Raw genomic sequence first — 18,999 nt, forward strand, 5'->3', positions numbered from 1 at the left:
CCATTATAAAGCCCATAAATTCACTTCCTCCTTTTTTTATAGAAAAACTCTCTTCTTGTCAGCTGTAATGACAAAGTGAGATGGAGAAGAGCTTTTCATCCCCTCTCACTGAGAGGACTGACGCGGTCCAAATTCAATTATGTTGTTGCCTACAAATGATTGAGCCTAAACAGAACGGCAAATTTCAAAGTTAAGAGAGTTTTTTTTATTCAAGTCCGCAGACAACAATGTGAAGTGTTCAGCACTATGAAAGCTGAACTGAGCTGTCAGATTGTCTGAGCTCTTCCTCTTTATGTAAAATACCTCATATTTCATCTGGGTCTATGTGGGGTTTTGTCTGTGTGGATGTGCTGTCATCTTTTTTTAGGGCCCGAGCAGGAAACCTGCGAGGTCCCTATTGTTTTTGTTTTTGTAAGGATTATTATTATTTTTTTCCTGCCAATATGATCGCATTTTTCACTACCTGAACATGGATGAAAACGCGATTTTATTTGGCAAAGTCATTAGGCTTGGCGAAAAATTTTATAATCTGTTGACGTTGTGATTTTCCACCACTAGGTGCGCTATAATCAAGGAAAGTGCATTTTGGCTAATAACTCCCATATACTTTGTCGCACATTCAAAAACCTTATATCCACGCGTTCAGTGAATTGTGCTGAATCTCCTGATATAGGCCACGCCCATTTCTGCCTACCGTTTTTTTCACAATTTCGCAAAATGTCGCAAACCTACTTTTTCGAACTCCTCCCAGGCCATTTCACCGATTTGCACCAAACTTTGCACACAGCATCTGTGGACGCTCCTGACAAAAAGTTATTAAAAGAATTTTGATATTCCAAGGAATACTCAACTTATTAAATAACAACTTCCTGTAGATTACAATCAAAACAGGAAGTGTTGCATATCTCCACATTGGTGTGTCCAAATGACATGAAACTCAGGACACTACTTCCACATGAGACTCTAAGGCTCTGTGCTCAATTTTGGCCGATGACCACTAGGTGGCGCTCTTTAAATTGAAATAATTTATATCTCCACATCGGTTGGTCAGATTAATGCCAAACTTAGTACACTCATTGACACTGCCCTCCTGAGGATAGCTGACGAAGGTGTTACCAATCTGACACTAGGTGGCGCTCTGGTGGCATTTTCATTTTATATTTGGCACTGTGCCCACACCTTAACACTTATGGACATGACACTGATAGGGGTGGTATAGATTGGCCCCTATAACTCACACACCAAAAATGACCAGCAGGTGGCGCTATTATCAACACAAAACCGTTTTTGCCTCATATCTCCCACATAACATGGTGCTCATTGTTAAACCTTATATCTGCATGTTCCCTGAATTCAGCTGAATTGTATGATGTAGGCCACGCCCACTTTCACGCTGAATTTCCATTTACAAATTCACGGAATGTCCCAAACCTACTTTTTCGAACTCCTCCAAGGCAATTTCTCCCATTTGCACCAAACTTTGCACACAGCATCTCTGGACCCTCCCGACAAAAAGTTATTAAAAGAACTGTCATAGTCCAAACAATGGCTTAAATATACAACAACAATTTCCTGCACTTTGTGGTCAAACAGACAGTCTTGCATATCTTTGCCAAATACAGTCCCATCACCACAAAACTTTCGTTAATTGTGTTCCATGGCCTGATGACGGTTTCTGCAAAATTCTGTGCAAATCGGCCAATAGGTGGCGCTTTTATTGCTAAATGACTAAAGAACACCTTGACTGCCTTCCCTTTTCATTCCTCAACAGAAGTTATTGCATGAACAAGCCACGACAGCAGCATGCCACAATACCAGCATGTAGCGACAGCAGCATGTCCTGACAGCAGCATGCCCCGACAGCAGCGTGCCGTGACAGCAGCACGCCCCAACACGCGTGGACTGCGAGGGCCCGTTCATCGCTGCTTGCAGCTTTAATCTTACATTTGAAACAGCTACTCCCTGCTGTTATTTGGGAGTTCCAGCTTATTTGCAATGATGGGTTTGATATGTACTTTATACATCCATTTTTTCCAAGCTGTCATGTGAATTTTATATAACTACCAGAGAATATAAAAACACTCAGTAGTGAGAGGAGGGGGAGCTCTTCCAACTGACACTGGCTCAGCTCTTTCCCCCTGCTCTCATGTTGACTGTGGTTGTTTTGAGGTTCAAACGTTTAATGGGTGTGTTTCTGTTTCTGTTTTGTGACACCTCAGCAGCATCCGCTACACTTCTGTTACAACACAACTGAAACTCTCTCGCTGACTGTTTTTAATACTTCCATTTCTCACCTTGTAGTGCTTGAGTGTGTTGAGCATGGTCACTTCCCCGATAACCACCGAGCTCGCGTCCACTTCCTCGAGAGGAACGAACGCTCCATTCTGCTCATACTCTGGAGGAAAAAGAGAGCAAATATTCTACCTCAGTATAATATTTATATACTATCCTGTATTTCAATCCCCTTCTCACTCTTCTCTACTTGTGTGATTTTCTTTTAACATATTGTATGAGCATTGCTGTTCATTGCCAACGACTGCTTCACTGTAGTTGCTGTGCATATAACGAATTAAGAACTTAACTTGTTAGTCAGATCAGATCATTGTGAGTTTTGATCTTTAGAAGAGACACGGGACTTAAGAGCGTGCTCTGTTACATACCGATACGGACATCCCTCAGGGTGGTATTGTATGAAAAACCAAACTTGGCCTTGAAAGTGGACAGGATTTTCTCTTTGACCTGCTCGACTGTGTCACAGCTGAGAGCATTGACCTCCAGAGGTTCGCTGACTTCTCCGTCACTGCCCACTGCAAACAGCACCTTCAGCTTCTGTACACAACAATGAAACATGGACAAAATTTGCTGTTATGTGACACGAACAACTATCTCTAAATATGTGGCCTCAACCTCATCATTTATTCATGAACGTACTTGATATTTCTGAGGTACACAGTACACCCAGATGCACAGACTGTATACTAGAGTGCACAGCTGCTTGAATGCACATGAACAGCTATTAGTCATAAACCACTTAAGTAACCACTAACCTCAGTTTTCCCATCAGGCAAACAGCAGCATCGAAAACGACAGCTGTTTCATACTGTGGTACATTAGTGATTTTTGAGGGGAGGTGTGGTTAATGAAAGGCTTTCACAGCAGTGCTGTAAGAGTTAATGTATCATCAGTTGCCGTCTTATTTCCTTTTTGCAGTTTTGCGGCACCGTCTAATGGATGGAAATGAGCGGTAAAGTGAGATGGAGGTTTGTTAGATTAGATAAAAACTGTGGGTCTGGTCACTGCAGCAGCAGAGAGAGGAAAGCGCTAAAGAAGAGGGAACACAGAGGACTGAAGGAACACGCAGTCAAGTGTTGCATTGGAGTAGCCTACTGGGGATAATTTAACAAATAAACTGCTGTTGCGGACTCGTAGACAATTGCAGTTTGTGTGCATAGTGTTGATGGGTCGACTACTGCAAATGTAAGAGTATTTGCATGCAGCACATGTACAGAAATGTCCCATAAAGGCCTGGTTGTCTCATCTACGAATGCATATAGCCAGATGACTGAAATCTCAAGTATTTCTCTGTAACTTTTGTAAACATTTGCGGCTAAATAAGCAACAATCAAAGTTAAAATATGTTAAAAAAAGCACCCTGAAGTCCTTGTCCACAGGTATATGGATACTTTGCAAAATAAACATTTTCCTCTATGCTTTGGCCCCTTGTTCACATGCAAACGTCTAGGTCACTTAAACTGAGATTCTGTAAAACGGCTTCTAAAGTGCAGATGTTTTGAAACTTCGAAACGATGACCTCAATCAACGCATGCCCATTGTGGTTTTGTGTGATGACCATGCACCCGAAACAACAACATCAGTTGACTCCCAGTTTGTTTACTTATGGTTCGCACCAATTGAGTTTTTTGTAAGCACTGGTAGGTCTTATTACAAGTTTACTTAGCTTGGCAGGTTTCTACATTTTTGGATCATGTTATTTAAATAGAATAAGCTGACTATTCATGCTCCGAATGTTCTTCTCTGGCAGAGATGGGGACTCGAGTTTGTGACTTGGACTCGCACACTCTATGACCTGAGACTTGACTACAAACAACAACAACACTATGTCGACGAGCACCTGAAAACATACCCAGATAGGTCAGTCACTTGGTAGTGTGAAAGTTAACCTCAGCGCCTATGGACGGTTAGGAAACATGTTTAGCTCAGCATCAACAGCATGCAAGGGGTCAGTTCACTTTCAGTTGAGACTTTTTCTTCACTAATTTAAACACTGAAAAATGTTAAGCATGAGATGGTTGTACTATCCAGCCAATAAGTAAATCACTGATAATTGATGCTCTATCATAAGTAAACTGCAGTGTCTTTTTACATTTCAAATTGGTTTACTTGTAAGTGACTTGAACCAATGCTGCTACAAACATTTAGTACAGTGTGCTACTAACATGTAAACCTAGAACTGATGGCAAGCAAAAAATCTTGGAGAAAAGCATGGTTTTGATGGGTTTCATTCCAAAACATAAAACATTTCTTTCAGGAATAAAAGTCAGCTGATGTTTACTGTTAAACAACTGTATCCACAAAAATGTTCTGTCCTGTAAGAAAAGGACTTAAGATAGCCAAAAACTCCAGTGATATTTCATCGTGAGTTTTAAATTCATGCAAGAAATCATTTTTGTCACATGAAAGGTGCAAATTTTCACAAATGTTTAGACATGGTCATGTTCTAATATCACAAGTGTATGGACTTATACGTATATTTCAGATAATTTGGCTGCAATAGTGTTTTGAATTTAGCTGCTGTAGCTGTGTATTTATGTTGCAAAGCAAAATACAGTTATTAATTTTAAAGGAAAGCCTTCATTGTATTTTTTTTTTTTTTCATACTGCATTGCAATAGCCTGTTTAAATGGGAGCAATGTCGAAATAGCTCTGTTTGCCAGAATGGGGAACTCCTTGGCAGCAATCAACCAAAAACTGTACAAAGGTAGGTCAGCAAAGCTTAGCCTTAAACCACGGTCTTGTCTCAGTTCAATTAGTTCCTCCTCCTCCTGCAAAGTCATGTCCTTTCCAAAAACTGCTGCTGAGCTATATGGGTCCCTAACCCAGTCAAGGCATTCAGTGAAGGTTGAGGGGAAATAAAATGACAACTTCTCCTCAAGAGTTTTCAAATGTTTACCTATTATCTCACACAGTGCAGCAGCATTGACATCTCCTTGCCATTTCTGAGTGAGGGGCAATATGTCAAGGTTGCCACTTTCCAGATGTTTTTGCCAGAGGTGCACCTTTGAATTGAATCCATTTATTTTGTCTGTGCATGTGAGCAGGTTTTCATTTCGGCCTTGCATTCGTGTGTTCAGTTCATTCAGATGCTGAAATATATCTGTCAAGTATGCCAGCCTTGCACACCACTCATCACTTGCAAGCAGCTCTGTATTATCGTACTCTCATCAGTCAAAACCACTTTTTAGTTCCTCTCGCAGCTCATACACACGGGCCAGCACTTTACGGCGCAACAACCATCAGACCTCCGTATGGAGCAATAAGGCGTTGTGCTCCGCACCCATTTCCTCACATAAAGATGCAAATATGTGGCTTTTCAGAGGTCTTGTCTTTAAAAAGTTTACTATGCGCACAACATCATCTACCACAGGAGCTAGGTCTGCTGTTAAAGTCTTGGCAACGAGCGCCTTGCGGTGCAAAAAACAGTGCGTAACAATAACAACTGGGTGTCTCTTTTTCACTCAGCTAATGAAGCCTTTGGTGCGCCCGACCATGGCTGCTGCTCCATCAGTACAGACTCTGGTGCAGTTTTCCCACTGGAGTCCTCCTTGTTCAAGATATTTTGATGTGAGCCGAAAAATCTCCTCTCCTGTTGTTTTTTCTGGCAATGCTTTGCAAAATAGGACGTTTTCTCTGATGGCATCTCCATCCACAAAATGCACATTGGCCAGGAGTTGAGCATGTCCACTAATGTCCGTGGACTCATCAAGTTGCAATGCAGATTTCCCACTGATGCGTATCTTTCCAAAACAGCGCTTTTGATGTCTGCAGACATGTCATCAATACGTCTGACAATTGTGTTATCTGAGAGATAATTGGACAATTTCCCACGGCACACCTGATGATCTCTCACGGCACACTGGTGTGCTGTGGAAGAGTGGCTGAAAATCACGGTTCTAAGCAGACCGGATGACATGCAGCAGATGATAGAACGCTCATTACAACCAGAAGAGACTTGAGACTTGACTTGGACTCTAGCTCGAAGACTTGAGACTTGACTTGGACTTGCAAAAAATGACTTGTGAGCATCTCTGTTTTCTGGTGTTTGACGCATTGTTGACGTAGACTTTATCACCACCACTGTCTTTGAGTTCTCATGTGTACAGTGATTATTTTGTTAAACAATGATTGTGTAGATAAAATGTATTTTAAACGGAGGGGAAAAATATCAGTTTAGAAATATCAGTACATGTCTGGACAAGATTGAACAACCCAAAACTCATCTTCATCAGGACTGTGTGGGTGTGGTTTATTCAGATTTGATTGACAGTTGTCTGGCAACATAAGCTAACAACTCCAACTGTCATCAGATACTCAGTCAGAACTCTGATTGGTGCACAGAAATATGTGACATCTTTTTTCAGTCCTGCCAACTTCAAACTACAAACACAAATACAGCAATCTGTCATGAGAATAAAACAAAACTGGTCAAACTGTAAGATCAAAATCAACATACGTATATATCATCCCACGTGTATCATGAGATGTGATGTGTGTGAATCAGGTCTACTAAATGCACCATCAACCCACATTTGAACATTTGTGAACATTTTTAGCAGCTCTATCTACTTTTGCATTGCATTTACATATAATATTTCTATATTAAGACTTAAACACGTATGTCTGCATTTAGTGACATGACCTTCTTTAGCTCTGAGGCAGAGCGTGTGGTCAAAGAAAGAAAAGAAAGACGTACAACTTCCTTGAATTACTGCATTATGCAATATCTTCCCGCTTCTTGTAAAAAACAGGCTCTTGGCTTCATCATCTCTAATAACATTTTATTATTCAAATTTGTTGAAATCTGTTTTTTTCCACTGAAGCCAATACTTTCACAATGTGGACATCTTCATATACTAAAGATAGCGTATTGATTCTGTCGTTTTCCGGTCAGCAAACTGAACACATCCCTCACTGCTGTAGCCAAACAACTTTCAATCTCATTTTCAGTCTTAATGTTTGACAGAAAATAGGTCAGATATTTCCTGTAGGATGAGATTGTACCTTTTTTCAGTTTCACTTGCGTTAACAAGGCCCTTGAAACTATGTTCTAAACAGCAACTGTATTACTGTACTGTAGGATATTTTTTAACCTCTCTTTTTGTCAGGTTGTGTCAGGAACTATTTCATAACTTCTCTGCTGTTCAAATCCAGGAAATTAGTTTTTCAACATGCAATAAAAGTACAGCCATGCCAAGCTTTTTAAAGCTGCACTGCTTTGCATGTTCAAAAGGGTCTTAAAATACATGGAAGAGGAAGTGGTTCAGCATAACTGCTGTGTACTGAGAAGCTGTCTCTATATCCTCAATGTGGCAAACAACCCTTATACACAAAGGAACCCACAATTTAGTATAATAGCATCATTTCTTATATGAAAGGGTGTGTATTGGAAGATCGGGACTACTGTGAATAAATATTAGACAGAGCATAAACTTTTTTGTACTTATCAAACTAACAGACCATAAACAGAACTAAGAAATGGGAAGTGTTAATGATTGCTTCCACATGTACGAGCACAACTGACTAAACTTGTGACGTGCTGAATGTAACACTTTCTTCCATTTGTGTGAAGTAAAGCACTACACACAAAAAAACCTCTTGCTTGGACTCAAGTAATCAACCCATGTATGTATGTATGTATGTATGTATGTATGTATGTATGTATGTATGTATGTATGTGTGTATATGTATGTATGTGTGTATATGTGTATATGTGTGTGTGTGTGTGTGTGTGTGTGTGTGTGTGTGTGTGTGTGTGTGTGTGTGTGTGTGTGTGTGTGTGTGTGTGTGTGTGTGTGTGTGTGTGTGTGTGTGTGTGTGTGCGCGTGCGCGTACCAGGGAGCTGAAGTCTTGAGCCTGCCACAGCAGCCAGTCCTCACTGAGCGTGTACAGAGCTTTCTCAGTCACGCAGTCCACGGGTCCTTTTGCAGTTTGCTGCGTGAGAGCGCTCACCATCAGGAACAGGTGCTGGCCGACACTTTCCTGCACAAAACCAGAAACAGGAACTCAGTTGGTCAAACTAGGCATGCTAACTTTGTGCACAACTTTCTGAGATTTCAAGTGAAAGAGTTCAGTTTGTGGAATGTTTTAGTATTGTGTTCCTTCTGGTTTACACCACTCACAAATAAATAAGCCACGGCCTGTAAACCAATACTAGGTGATAGAGGGTCCCAATTAAGTACTGAATGACAAAGACATTTATGAACAAAAACAATATGTATGCATGATGCACATTGTAACAGAGCTGAGTAGAAATACTTAAAGAGAAACTTTGCAAATGTTCAAGCAGCTTTGTGTAATTTCAGTGTGGGTAGTATACACAAATGAACAATGTTTAACTTCCCTCATGTATAGAGCTCTAGAGCTGTTCTGGGCACTACAAATTTTACTTCAACATTTTCTGTATGCTTGCCTCCACAGACGGTCAGTTTGAAATAGTGAGAGAGCATAAAGTGCAAAAGCGACAGTGTTTTGTGTGTAACACAGCAACATCACAGTCTGAGCATTGGGGCCTGGTGCATTCTGGTTGTTCTATGTTTAACAACTTCCGAGAAAAACAGAATATTCCAGCACTTTACCTCTGTTTTTTCTGGTCATGTAGCAACAACCTCAAAAATATTTGTGTTTTTGTACTTATGAAAAAACAGCGGTGAAATACCCCTTTAACTGTAACATGAAAAACTCTTGCATGATAGCTGTACAGAACTAACGTGCGTAACCATGGTAATGTTTCCTTTATATTAAGCTGTTATTAGGTGTTCGGGCAGAGGAGGTTTATAAAGGACAGGATGTGGTAACACTGCTAGTTTCAGGGGTGAATGTGAGGTCACCAACACAATACTTACCAACTTTTTACAGAGAAATATCCTCAAGATCTGAACAATCAAATGTCAATCATTGGACATGGCATAGATGAAGGACGACAAGCCTATTCCTTGCTTGTGCTTGGTATAAAAGTTTTATGCAGACACACCTGGAGGTTTTTATTGTGCAAACTGGGCAAGACAGCGCGAGTAAAAGGGATTGCACCAGCCACATGTGTATTGTACAAATTTTACAACCATTTGGTTTCAACAATTGGATTCTAGCGCAATGATCTGTTTGGTGTAATCTATGGTCTTTTTTTAGCTTCACAGAACAAGTTCCTGTTTATTTCACATATTTCACATATCGTCCTTCAACTAATACAAAGATGATTTGGCAATAAACCAAAATTGTGGTAAAAACAAATTGGACCTGATTTCTGTGCTAAAGTTATTACAATTCATCCTGAGTAAAACATGAATGTCTGTGCCAACAATACATCTAAAAGTTACTGGACTATTTCAATATGGACCAAAGTGGTGGACAATCATTCCCACCCATACAGCTACACAGCTAGCATGGCTAAAATAGCTGTCTGCAGTGTCCCTTAAAGTTTCCTAGACCAGCATAGACTAAAAGAGACATAAGAGCAACTGACCCGTAGGAAGCCGTAGAGGCAGATGGACATCCAGTTGGTCAGCAGCTTCTCCACGATGGACTCGGTTCGTCGTAGCAGCAGTTTGGGCTGAGTGTTGCTATTCTGCTGCATCAGATCCCTCAGCAAAGCCTCCATTACTTCTGTCAGGTATGTCAAGTTGTTGTGGAGCGCTACGGTGAGTAATGATGCCAAAGCACACCTGGTGGAGGGCAGTTAAAGTTGAGGAGATAGAAAGTAGGCAGAAACAGGACACAAGTTCAAACACAGTTCAATGCAGAGGAAGCAGAGAAAAGAAATGATAAACAGCAGTTTTAAAATTTTAGTTTTTTTTAAATAAGTCATAATGAAAGACCCAAAGATGAAATCAAATGGGAAGAAAACAGTAATAGAATGGACAAGTGCAGACAAAAATAAAGTAATCATAGACCACAAAGGACAGAATAAAGGACAGTAAAAATGTTGACGAGCATAAACCTGAAAGACCAGATACTAGACCACAGAATAGAACAAACTAACAGACTTTTACCATCACTTCAGACATCTGTTGTATCAAACTATATTTAAGAGACAGATGCACACAGTAAGATGCCACAAACTGACTTGTCTTTGATGGTGAAGCTCTTCTGCTCCTCCAGAGCGTGCACCATAGATGTGAGGAAGAGCTGGTCCTGGATCAGCCTGGACAAGCCCTGGCAACACTCGTCAAGCTGAACCTGCACCGCATCCTGATTTCAGGTCAGATACAACACCAAATCACTCACAGAGATACAGAGATACAGTGATACGTTTAACCAATATCAACAGCTGGTGTTAAACCCTACCTGACCAATATCTTTGATGCAAGATGTCATCAAAGTTTCACTCTGAAAAACATGAACAAAAAATTTGATTTGTTATATCTGATATTTCACTGCATCAGTTTGTCAGGTATAAACATTTGTATCTCTATCTACCTCAGGAAAAAAGATTCTGGAGGCAAAGTGCTTGAAGTCCAGGAAAGGAATCGCTCCAACATTTTCCATCAGGTCAGCTTTCTCTGTCTGCAGATCCACAAAACCTGCAGAGGACAGTTGACAGTTTATTTTCAAAGCAGATTATACACTGCCTGGCTTAATTAAGCAAATAGGTAAGAGCCTTCGATTGGATAATTATTGCAGTGATTAATATGTTTCAGCTGGCAACAAGTTATTTAACCCTAACTGATGCAGTGAGTAGCTTCTCATATCTTAAACAACCATGGCAGAAGACATATCCTGTGGTCGTGGAAAAGATGTTACTCTGTTTCTGAAGGGTCAAAATATTGGCCTGCATCAAGCAAAAAAACAACAACAAAGACGATTGCTAAAAACTACTAATATTGGGTTAAGAACTGTCCAACACATTATTAAAACCTGGAAGGATAGTGGTGAACCATCATCTTGGAGAAAGAGATGTGGTCGGAAAAAAATCTTGAATGATTGTGATCGGAGATCACTTAAACGTTTGATGAAATCAAATCGTAAAAAATCAACTGTAGAGCTCACAGCTATGTTTAATAGTGATAGTAAGAGCATTTCCACATGCACAATATGAAGAGAAGTCAAGGGATTGGGACTATGTAGCCTTAAGAAAATGACTCATCACTGAGGCTAATTGGAAAAAAGTCTTCAATTTGCTAGGAAGCATAAAGGAGCAATGGAAAAAGGTCATGTGGTCTGATGAGTCCAGATTTATCCTGCTCCAGAGTGATGGGCGCATCAGGGTAAGAAGAGAGGCGGATGAAGTGATGCAACCATCATGCCAAGTGCCTACCGTACAAGCCTGTGGGGGGAGTGCTAAGATCTGGGGTTGCTTCAGTTGGTCAAGTCTAAGTTCTGCAATGTTATGTGCCCAAAAAATGAGGTCAGCTGACTACCTGAATATATTGAATGACCAGGTTTTTCCATCGATGGATTTTTTCTTCCCTGATGGCACGGGCATATTCCAAGATGACAATGCCATGATTCATTAGGCTCAAATTGTGAAAGAGTGGTTCAGGGAGCATGAGACATTATTTTCACACATGGATTGTCCACCACAGAGTCCAGACCTTAACACCATTGAGAATCTTTGGGATGTGCATGCAGAAGACTCACGCAGTGGCTCGACTCTCCCATCATCAAAACAAGATCTGGGCCAAAAATGTATGCTCTGGACGGAAATAAATGTTGTGACATTGCATAAGCTTATCAAAATGATGCCACAGCGAATGTGTGGCATAATCAAAGCTAAATGCTGTCCAACGAAATATTACAGTGTGTGACTTTTTTGGGCTGGGCAGTGTATTTATTTCTCTTGATTGACAAGTGACAACAATTGTGAAGTGAGCATCCGTTTGCAGGTCACAAATAAAAAGAGGTAGTGAAAATGGGTGACTACGTGTCATCTTGTGCTGCAACTCACTGCTGTTCTTACAGGGGCAAATCCTCTTACTACTAAAGCAGCCTTGTGTGTGCGTGTGTGTATAAAGTTTTTTTTTTTGTTCACACAAACTGTATGTGTGTGTCAAATATGGCACCAAAAAAAGAGAACACGTTCAGGGAATTTCACACCCTCAAAAGGATCTGCATGAGGCTCAGTTATCTGTAGAAGAGAAAGAGGTTCTGAGTAATTTATCAAGTATGATCAGATGCAGTTATCACAATTTGTGATTGCTGTGCTAACTGCTCTTTGAAGTTGTGCTTGACACAGTGGTGCATGCTGATACTCAGCGGGTGTCATGTTTATCACCATCTTAGTTTAGTGTGATAGTATGCTAACAATCAGCAATAAAAACAATATATAGTAGAGCCTGGAGGTAATGTCATTAGTGTTGCAAGTCATAAACCAAAGTTCTGGAAAAGATGCAATTTTAAGTTAGTTAAGTGAACAGAGTGCTCCACTGATTTAGCATTGCACTTCTATAACATTGTCAGACTCATGATGGACGGATAGGAGAACCAGAGATATTGTCTCTTTTATTCCACAGATTCTTTCTTGTCAACCCTACATTACCCACAAGTAACAGTTCAGTCAGAGATTTGGATGTATTATGCTAGTTGTGGCTAATGTAGCATCAACAGGAAGGGAAGTGGGCTGAGGAAGTTCACTTCTTTCTAACTCCACACCTCCAGATTTCTTTCATTTTCAAACTTGTAGTCTTCAGCCTTAACGACGCTGACTTAAGGGACATCAATTGATGCCTTAATTATTAGACTTCACACAGCTCCCTCTCAAACCACAAAAAGGCTTTATACAACTCTTTTCACATATGCAGTAATACTACTGACAACCTGACTTTGATGTGCAAGACTTCTACTTTAAGCGGCATCAAAGTTATTGAATGCCATCATGAAGGGAACCTGAACATCTGTACCAGATTTCATGGCAATCCATCCAACAGCTGTTGAGACATTTCATTAAAAAACAAAAATATCAACTATGAATGTGTGTACAAAATGTAATGACAATCTAAAAGTCTAATTGAATAGTTGTTGGGATATTTAAGTCTGAATGGAAGATGTCATTGACTGACAGACTGTTTTTGCTTTTCAAAGGCCGATGATGCAAGTGTGGCTTAAGACCAATGCAACTCTGTTTTCACTACTCTTTGATGGGTATTAGAATGGCCCTGATTAGGGCTGAGTAGTTTTGTTTCATATACCAAAATGATTACCAAGCCCGTACTTATTCACATAACCGGATGAACAGGTATCATCATATAAAAATCTTTTACAATTACAGATCTTTTTTTATCATTTAACCAAGAAAACAAATTTAACACCTTAACGCCTTAACACCAGCACCATTAAAAGAGCATTGCCTAAAGCAGAGCATGGCAGCTCTATGGTGTCCTACATGCACCACATCCACCACAACCCTCATACAAATATTTTCACAAGCAGGCGCCTGCTGAAGATCTGCCCTCTTTTAGAGGCAGCCATATTTTGAGCGTTTGCAGAGTATACAGATGTACAGCAGAGAAATGGATCATGCTGCAAGGGTGGCTTGAAAAGTGTCTCTGGAAGTCCAAATGTGATACTTTTTTTCTAGTGTTTAAACTGGTCAGTATTCGAACTCATTGTAATCTACATGAATTTGAGCTGACCACACTGTTCTCCAGGAAAAACAAAACAAAAAAATCACACATTTTTTATGGCTTTTACCTAACCATCATACTACGGATGCATTGATAAAATTTGTGACTGACCTTGTCTAATATCATTCCTGATGTCGAGCTCCATGTCTTCCACATACTTGTTCATCGTAGCAGTGAGCTTCTTCTGTTTGCGCCGATAGACTATTATCACCACTGAAAGACAAAACCAAGCAGACAAATGGAATTTCACAAATTAAAACAGGGAAATGGTCTGCCGGTTATGATTTGACCTGTGTGTGTTTTTGAGGCTGATGGTTGACCAAAATGGGTCAAATTACTCAACCCTCCTTTGTCTACTTACAAACAATAATGAAGGGTATCAGCAGAAGGACAAGCAGCATCAGAAAGAGCAGAACATATGAAGGACTGAGGGTCAGTGTTACTGTCTTGCCTCCATACACTATCTGTGAAAAAGCAGTGGACACATTATATTTAACAGGAATATTTGAATGAGTTTTACAGAGCAAAAATACATGTTTATCAGTTTGAAAATGTTAACTTTAAGTAACTATTGCATGCTAAATAATATATTTTTTAGAACTTTGAATTTTGGACATACTTGGGACTAAATCATACCGTTGTAACTATCATGACAACAACATATGCATTTTATTGCTCAACTGTCGAGCTTGGTGTAAAGTGACAGATATTTACCAATAACTTCTGAAATTTAGCATCAGGTGGCTTGCGAATCTCACAGGTGAAAGAGTCGGTCTTATTACTGGTTTCTAATCTTTCCATGAAGCAGTCGTATTTTTTTTCATCCCGAACACCCTGTACTTTTATCTCTGTCATTTTCATGTTCAGTTTGTCTGCCTTTTTCTGAAATGAAAACAGAAATAAAATGGCTGACCATTGAAGTATTCATGCCTGATATATGTGTGTGCGTCCTAAAAGAAATATGTATTACCTGTATCGTGATGCGAACATCATCCCCTGTCCTTGCAGCTGTAAAGCTAATGAACTCAGGGTCTGGATAGTAGGTTATTGTTGGGGAGCAGGCCAAAGTTTCATTGGCTACTTTCAATGACACGTGGCTTATAAAAATCCCATTAGTTTGAGCTGCAGGTGTGTCGTAGATTAGATTCTGAAGAGAAGTTTAGAAACATTCTGTGTTATATGCACAATATAATATCATCTGTGTATGGCATAGCATGACATGGTGATGATGGTGACATAGTAAACTTTTGCATGTAAAGTCACGTGATGATATACAGAATAATACAAGGAAACAAAGTGACACTGGCTGATGTAAAATAACAACATACGCTAATATAACATCAGACATAAATGTGATGCCAAAGAAGATAAAAAGACACTAAATGATTTAATATGACAAACTGCAACATAACAAAACTGATCATTTCAGTATGACATGAAATTTAAGAGAACAAAGTGTGACTTAGTATATGACATGCTTCTCTCTGCATGCGTTTATGTACTTAATGTAATAATGTATGACATAATACTTGAAAATAACATGGTTTACATTATACAGTGGTGGAAAAAAGTTTTCTGACACCCTTAAAATTTTACACAATCTCAAATATTATCATGAAATATTTGTGGAAAAATCTTTTTTGTGTTTCAAAAGGTGTGGCTGCATTAGACCAACAAAAAACAAATATAAATGATATTTTTTTTGTTTATTGTTTACAAGAAAAACTAACAAAACTAAATTCTTGACAGTTTCAATATGTCGGTTCTCAAAATTGTCGGTATCAAAGTCAACAAATAACAGAGAATGTGTTCAAAACTGAACAAAAAATAAATAAACCATCACATCATCAAATTAATATTTAGTAGTCCTGCCATTAGCACGCAGTAGAGCTCTGATCCTGGCCGGCCTGTTCCCCACGAGCCTTTCACACTGTTGAGGGGTAATCTTGTCCCATTCTTCTTGAATTACTGCTTTTAATTCTTCTAATTTCTTTGGTTTACGCTTTGAAACAGACATATTGATAATCCACCACAGATTTTCAATGGGGCTCATGTCCGGGGATTGAGCTGGCCACTCTAAGACCTGGATACTGTGCTCCTGCAGCCAAGTTCTACTGGCCCTGGATGTGTGGCAAGGGGCATTATCCTGTTGAAACATCCAGTTTTGACCTCGACGGAACAGTGCACGTGCAGAAGGGAGCATGTGGGTTTCGAGAATGGCACAATACTTGGCAGAGTTCAATGTGCCATCACAGACAGTGAGATGACCAACACCAGCAGCACTCACGCATCCCCAAACCATGATACTGCCTCCACCATGCTTGACAGTAGTACATGCTGGAGATAATGCTTCGCCTGGCCTTCTGCGTACCCTCACATTAGCAGGAGGAAGATAAAGCTGAAAACTGGACTCATCTGACCAGAGAATCTTCTTCCAATTCCTGACTGTCCAGTTCTTGTGTGCTTGGGCCCAACCTCTGTCTCTCATTGATCAGGGGCTTCTTGACAGCCTTGTAGGACCTTAAGCCATGATCTAAAAGTCAGCCTCGTACAGTGCGGGTGGAACACTGGACACCAGTTTGGTTTGACCACTGCTGCTGATGCTCCTGCGATGTCATTCGGCGGTTTTCCCTGCACATGCGGATCAGGATGCGGTCATTTCTTGCTGAAGAAACCCTTGGACGCCCAGATCTTGGTTTGTCTTCCAAGCTGTTGGTTCATCTGTATTTCTGCAGAGTGTATCCAACTGCTGAAGGACTGCATCTGCACTTCCTGGCTATCTGGCAGCAGCTGTACCCTTCCTGGCTGAGAATCTGTATCTTCAGGCGTGTTTCCTGCGTTAGGTTCCTTGTTTTAGCCATTTTTGTCTCTGAAGAACTTTCAAATGTGCTGGCTTTATATAGACACTAAGGTCGGCAACAAAAATTGTGTCTTTTAATAAAAAGCACCACCTTCATTAGTGGATCACTGGTACCAAAATGACCCAATACTCAAAATTTCTTAAGTATTTTTATGGAACCAATCAATTTTAAGTTTTTAATGGCTTTTTTAGGATTTGTTTAGTATTTTGGCTGTGACTATACTAAAAGAAATTGCACTTGAAGACCTAAGAGTGATTCTTAATGCAATATTTCACAAATGCATGGGGTGTCCGAAAACTTTATTCCACCACTGTATATACACTATACACGTTATGATACAATGTGACGTACTGTTATGCAGCATGATGTGACATGACATAATTAATGTAAGACAACAATACAGGGGGACATTGTACAAGTCTACAGACCCACCTGAGAGTTGTTGGATTTGGCAGGTCTGACCGTCTGCGGGGCGTGGTCGTGTACGACCCCTTCTACAAAGTCCAGGTGGGATCCGGTGATTGTGATCTCCCTCTTCCCACTACAGGACACAGAGTAGCAGCCAAGCAGTGAAGAGGAAATTAAATAAAGATTTGTATTTCCTTACCATAAAAGGCTAATATAATGGTAGAAACACATATGTGGGTAACACTTGTGGTATCATATAAAGGTTACCAACATATTTGTGGAAGCTTTAATGCTACACCCTACATTGTGATTGGACAAAACAAAAACCATACTGAAAATTTGGCTAGTCATTGCACATCAAAAGATGTGTAGCTAACACGGAGGAAAGGTTGAAAAGTGCTCAACATTTTTTAAAGTAGTTTAAAAATTCAAGTTGACATTTTAGCCCGGCCTAGAGGAAAGTCTGGGTAATAAAGGTGAAGGGGTAGGGTGACCAGATGAGAATGGGTGAAATTCGGCACAGGGAGTTCTGGGTGGACGTGGGACGTGGTACGGTGACAATGAACAGTAAAACACATGAAAGTCAAAACTCAAAATAAATTACTAATAAGCTAAAATAGTTTGTATTCAACAATGTCACAATGCTGCCTTCGCAGTTGCTATTCATTTATTCGCAGCACTACTGTACACACCTAAAAAAAAACAACAGCCATGTTTCATGTAGAATATGAAATGCTATAGCTAATGCACAGCTGGCTGCAGGGTGACCAAAATTTTTTTTCTCAACAATCATTACTTAATGTCTTATTAGATTATACTTAAATCAAACTCTAGTTTAGTCCAATTTTGGTCAGGATTCTGGATTTGGGACATCTGCTTGCAACTGGGATGGTCCTTAATTTTTCAGGATGTCTGGTCAACCCATAAGGGATCATGAAAACCATAATAATGGTCCTCTGAGAATCATGAATATCTATAACAAATGTCGTGATGACCTAAGTGTTGAGCTATTCTGTTCTGGACCAAAGTGTTTTATTGAACAACCAAATGAAATCACCATTCTTAGGCCCTGCAGCTAGCAGGGTAAAAACAAGACATATTGCCGCTGACTAGCACCCTAGTTCATTTAAGAACTTGCATCACAGCCACGAGCAAAATGAAGGGAACCCGTAGAAAGCTGTGTATGCTTACTGGTGGATATGAGTGACAAACCACTGTGCTGGAAACTCTAATATGTTATATCTAATATCTAATATCTAATACTAATGTTATCAATTTGCTGAAGGGTTGAGAATCTTTGCAATGGCAGGGTGCTGCAGTGATAAAATGGAGGAACAAGCTGTTCTTCTTGCATTTTATTGTGACTCTTTTAACATGGTGCAACCAGTGATAACGCCTCCCAAAATGTAGCGTGACAACCCACAGTACATGTTAATGTTCAGGATAAAAACTGGCAATACTTAATCGCCTCTTTGTTATACATAATAGTGACAACTTAATGCCTGTGGCCTTGGGATTATTCATTTTTTATGTGTATGTTCTGGCTATATAGACATAAATTGTTATAAAAGTATCATGACTATGATTTCTTTTTAAGGAGCAAAAACAAAGGCAGAAGTAGCGCTTTCAGTTGCAACTAAAACGGGAAGTGGTCCACTGGTGAAAGACATTGCTTTTGGGAAGTGGCCATCTTGCTCCGTAAGATAACCTTCAGCCTGTAAATGTTTCTCAGTTAGTAACATTGTTTCCTAGAATAAATTCATTTTTTTGCTTTGTCATTAACTTCATTGACGTTAATGACAAAGCACTGGGGGTGTATCCCTAAATAGATATGTTCTCACTACCCTTTAGATAGCGTTTAGTGGTGACAGTGCTGT

General features: G+C 39.9%; 1 protein-coding gene across 1 annotated transcript in view; it reads right to left on the reverse strand.

Moving 5' to 3' along the window:
* plxnc1 (plexin C1) overlaps nt 1-18,999 on the reverse strand; it is a 33,235-nt gene that overhangs the window by 4,738 nt on the left and 9,498 nt on the right. The window contains exons 12-23 of the mRNA XM_073480461.1: nt 17,147-17,255; nt 14,824-15,000; nt 14,568-14,735; nt 14,215-14,317; nt 13,965-14,066; nt 10,711-10,814; nt 10,579-10,620; nt 10,358-10,482; nt 9,758-9,956; nt 8,131-8,277; nt 2,661-2,829; nt 2,295-2,395 (exon numbers count right to left, since the gene is read on the reverse strand). Of these exons, the coding sequence (XP_073336562.1) occupies nt 2,295-2,395; nt 2,661-2,829; nt 8,131-8,277; nt 9,758-9,956; nt 10,358-10,482; nt 10,579-10,620; nt 10,711-10,814; nt 13,965-14,066; nt 14,215-14,317; nt 14,568-14,735; nt 14,824-15,000; nt 17,147-17,255 (1,546 nt within the window). The remainder of the gene's footprint in view (nt 1-2,294; nt 2,396-2,660; nt 2,830-8,130; nt 8,278-9,757; nt 9,957-10,357; nt 10,483-10,578; nt 10,621-10,710; nt 10,815-13,964; nt 14,067-14,214; nt 14,318-14,567; nt 14,736-14,823; nt 15,001-17,146; nt 17,256-18,999) is intronic.

This window comes from Pagrus major, chromosome 14 (assembly GCF_040436345.1).
Source record: "Pagrus major chromosome 14, Pma_NU_1.0".
In the NCBI taxonomy this organism is placed as follows: Eukaryota; Metazoa; Chordata; class Actinopteri; order Spariformes; family Sparidae; genus Pagrus; species Pagrus major.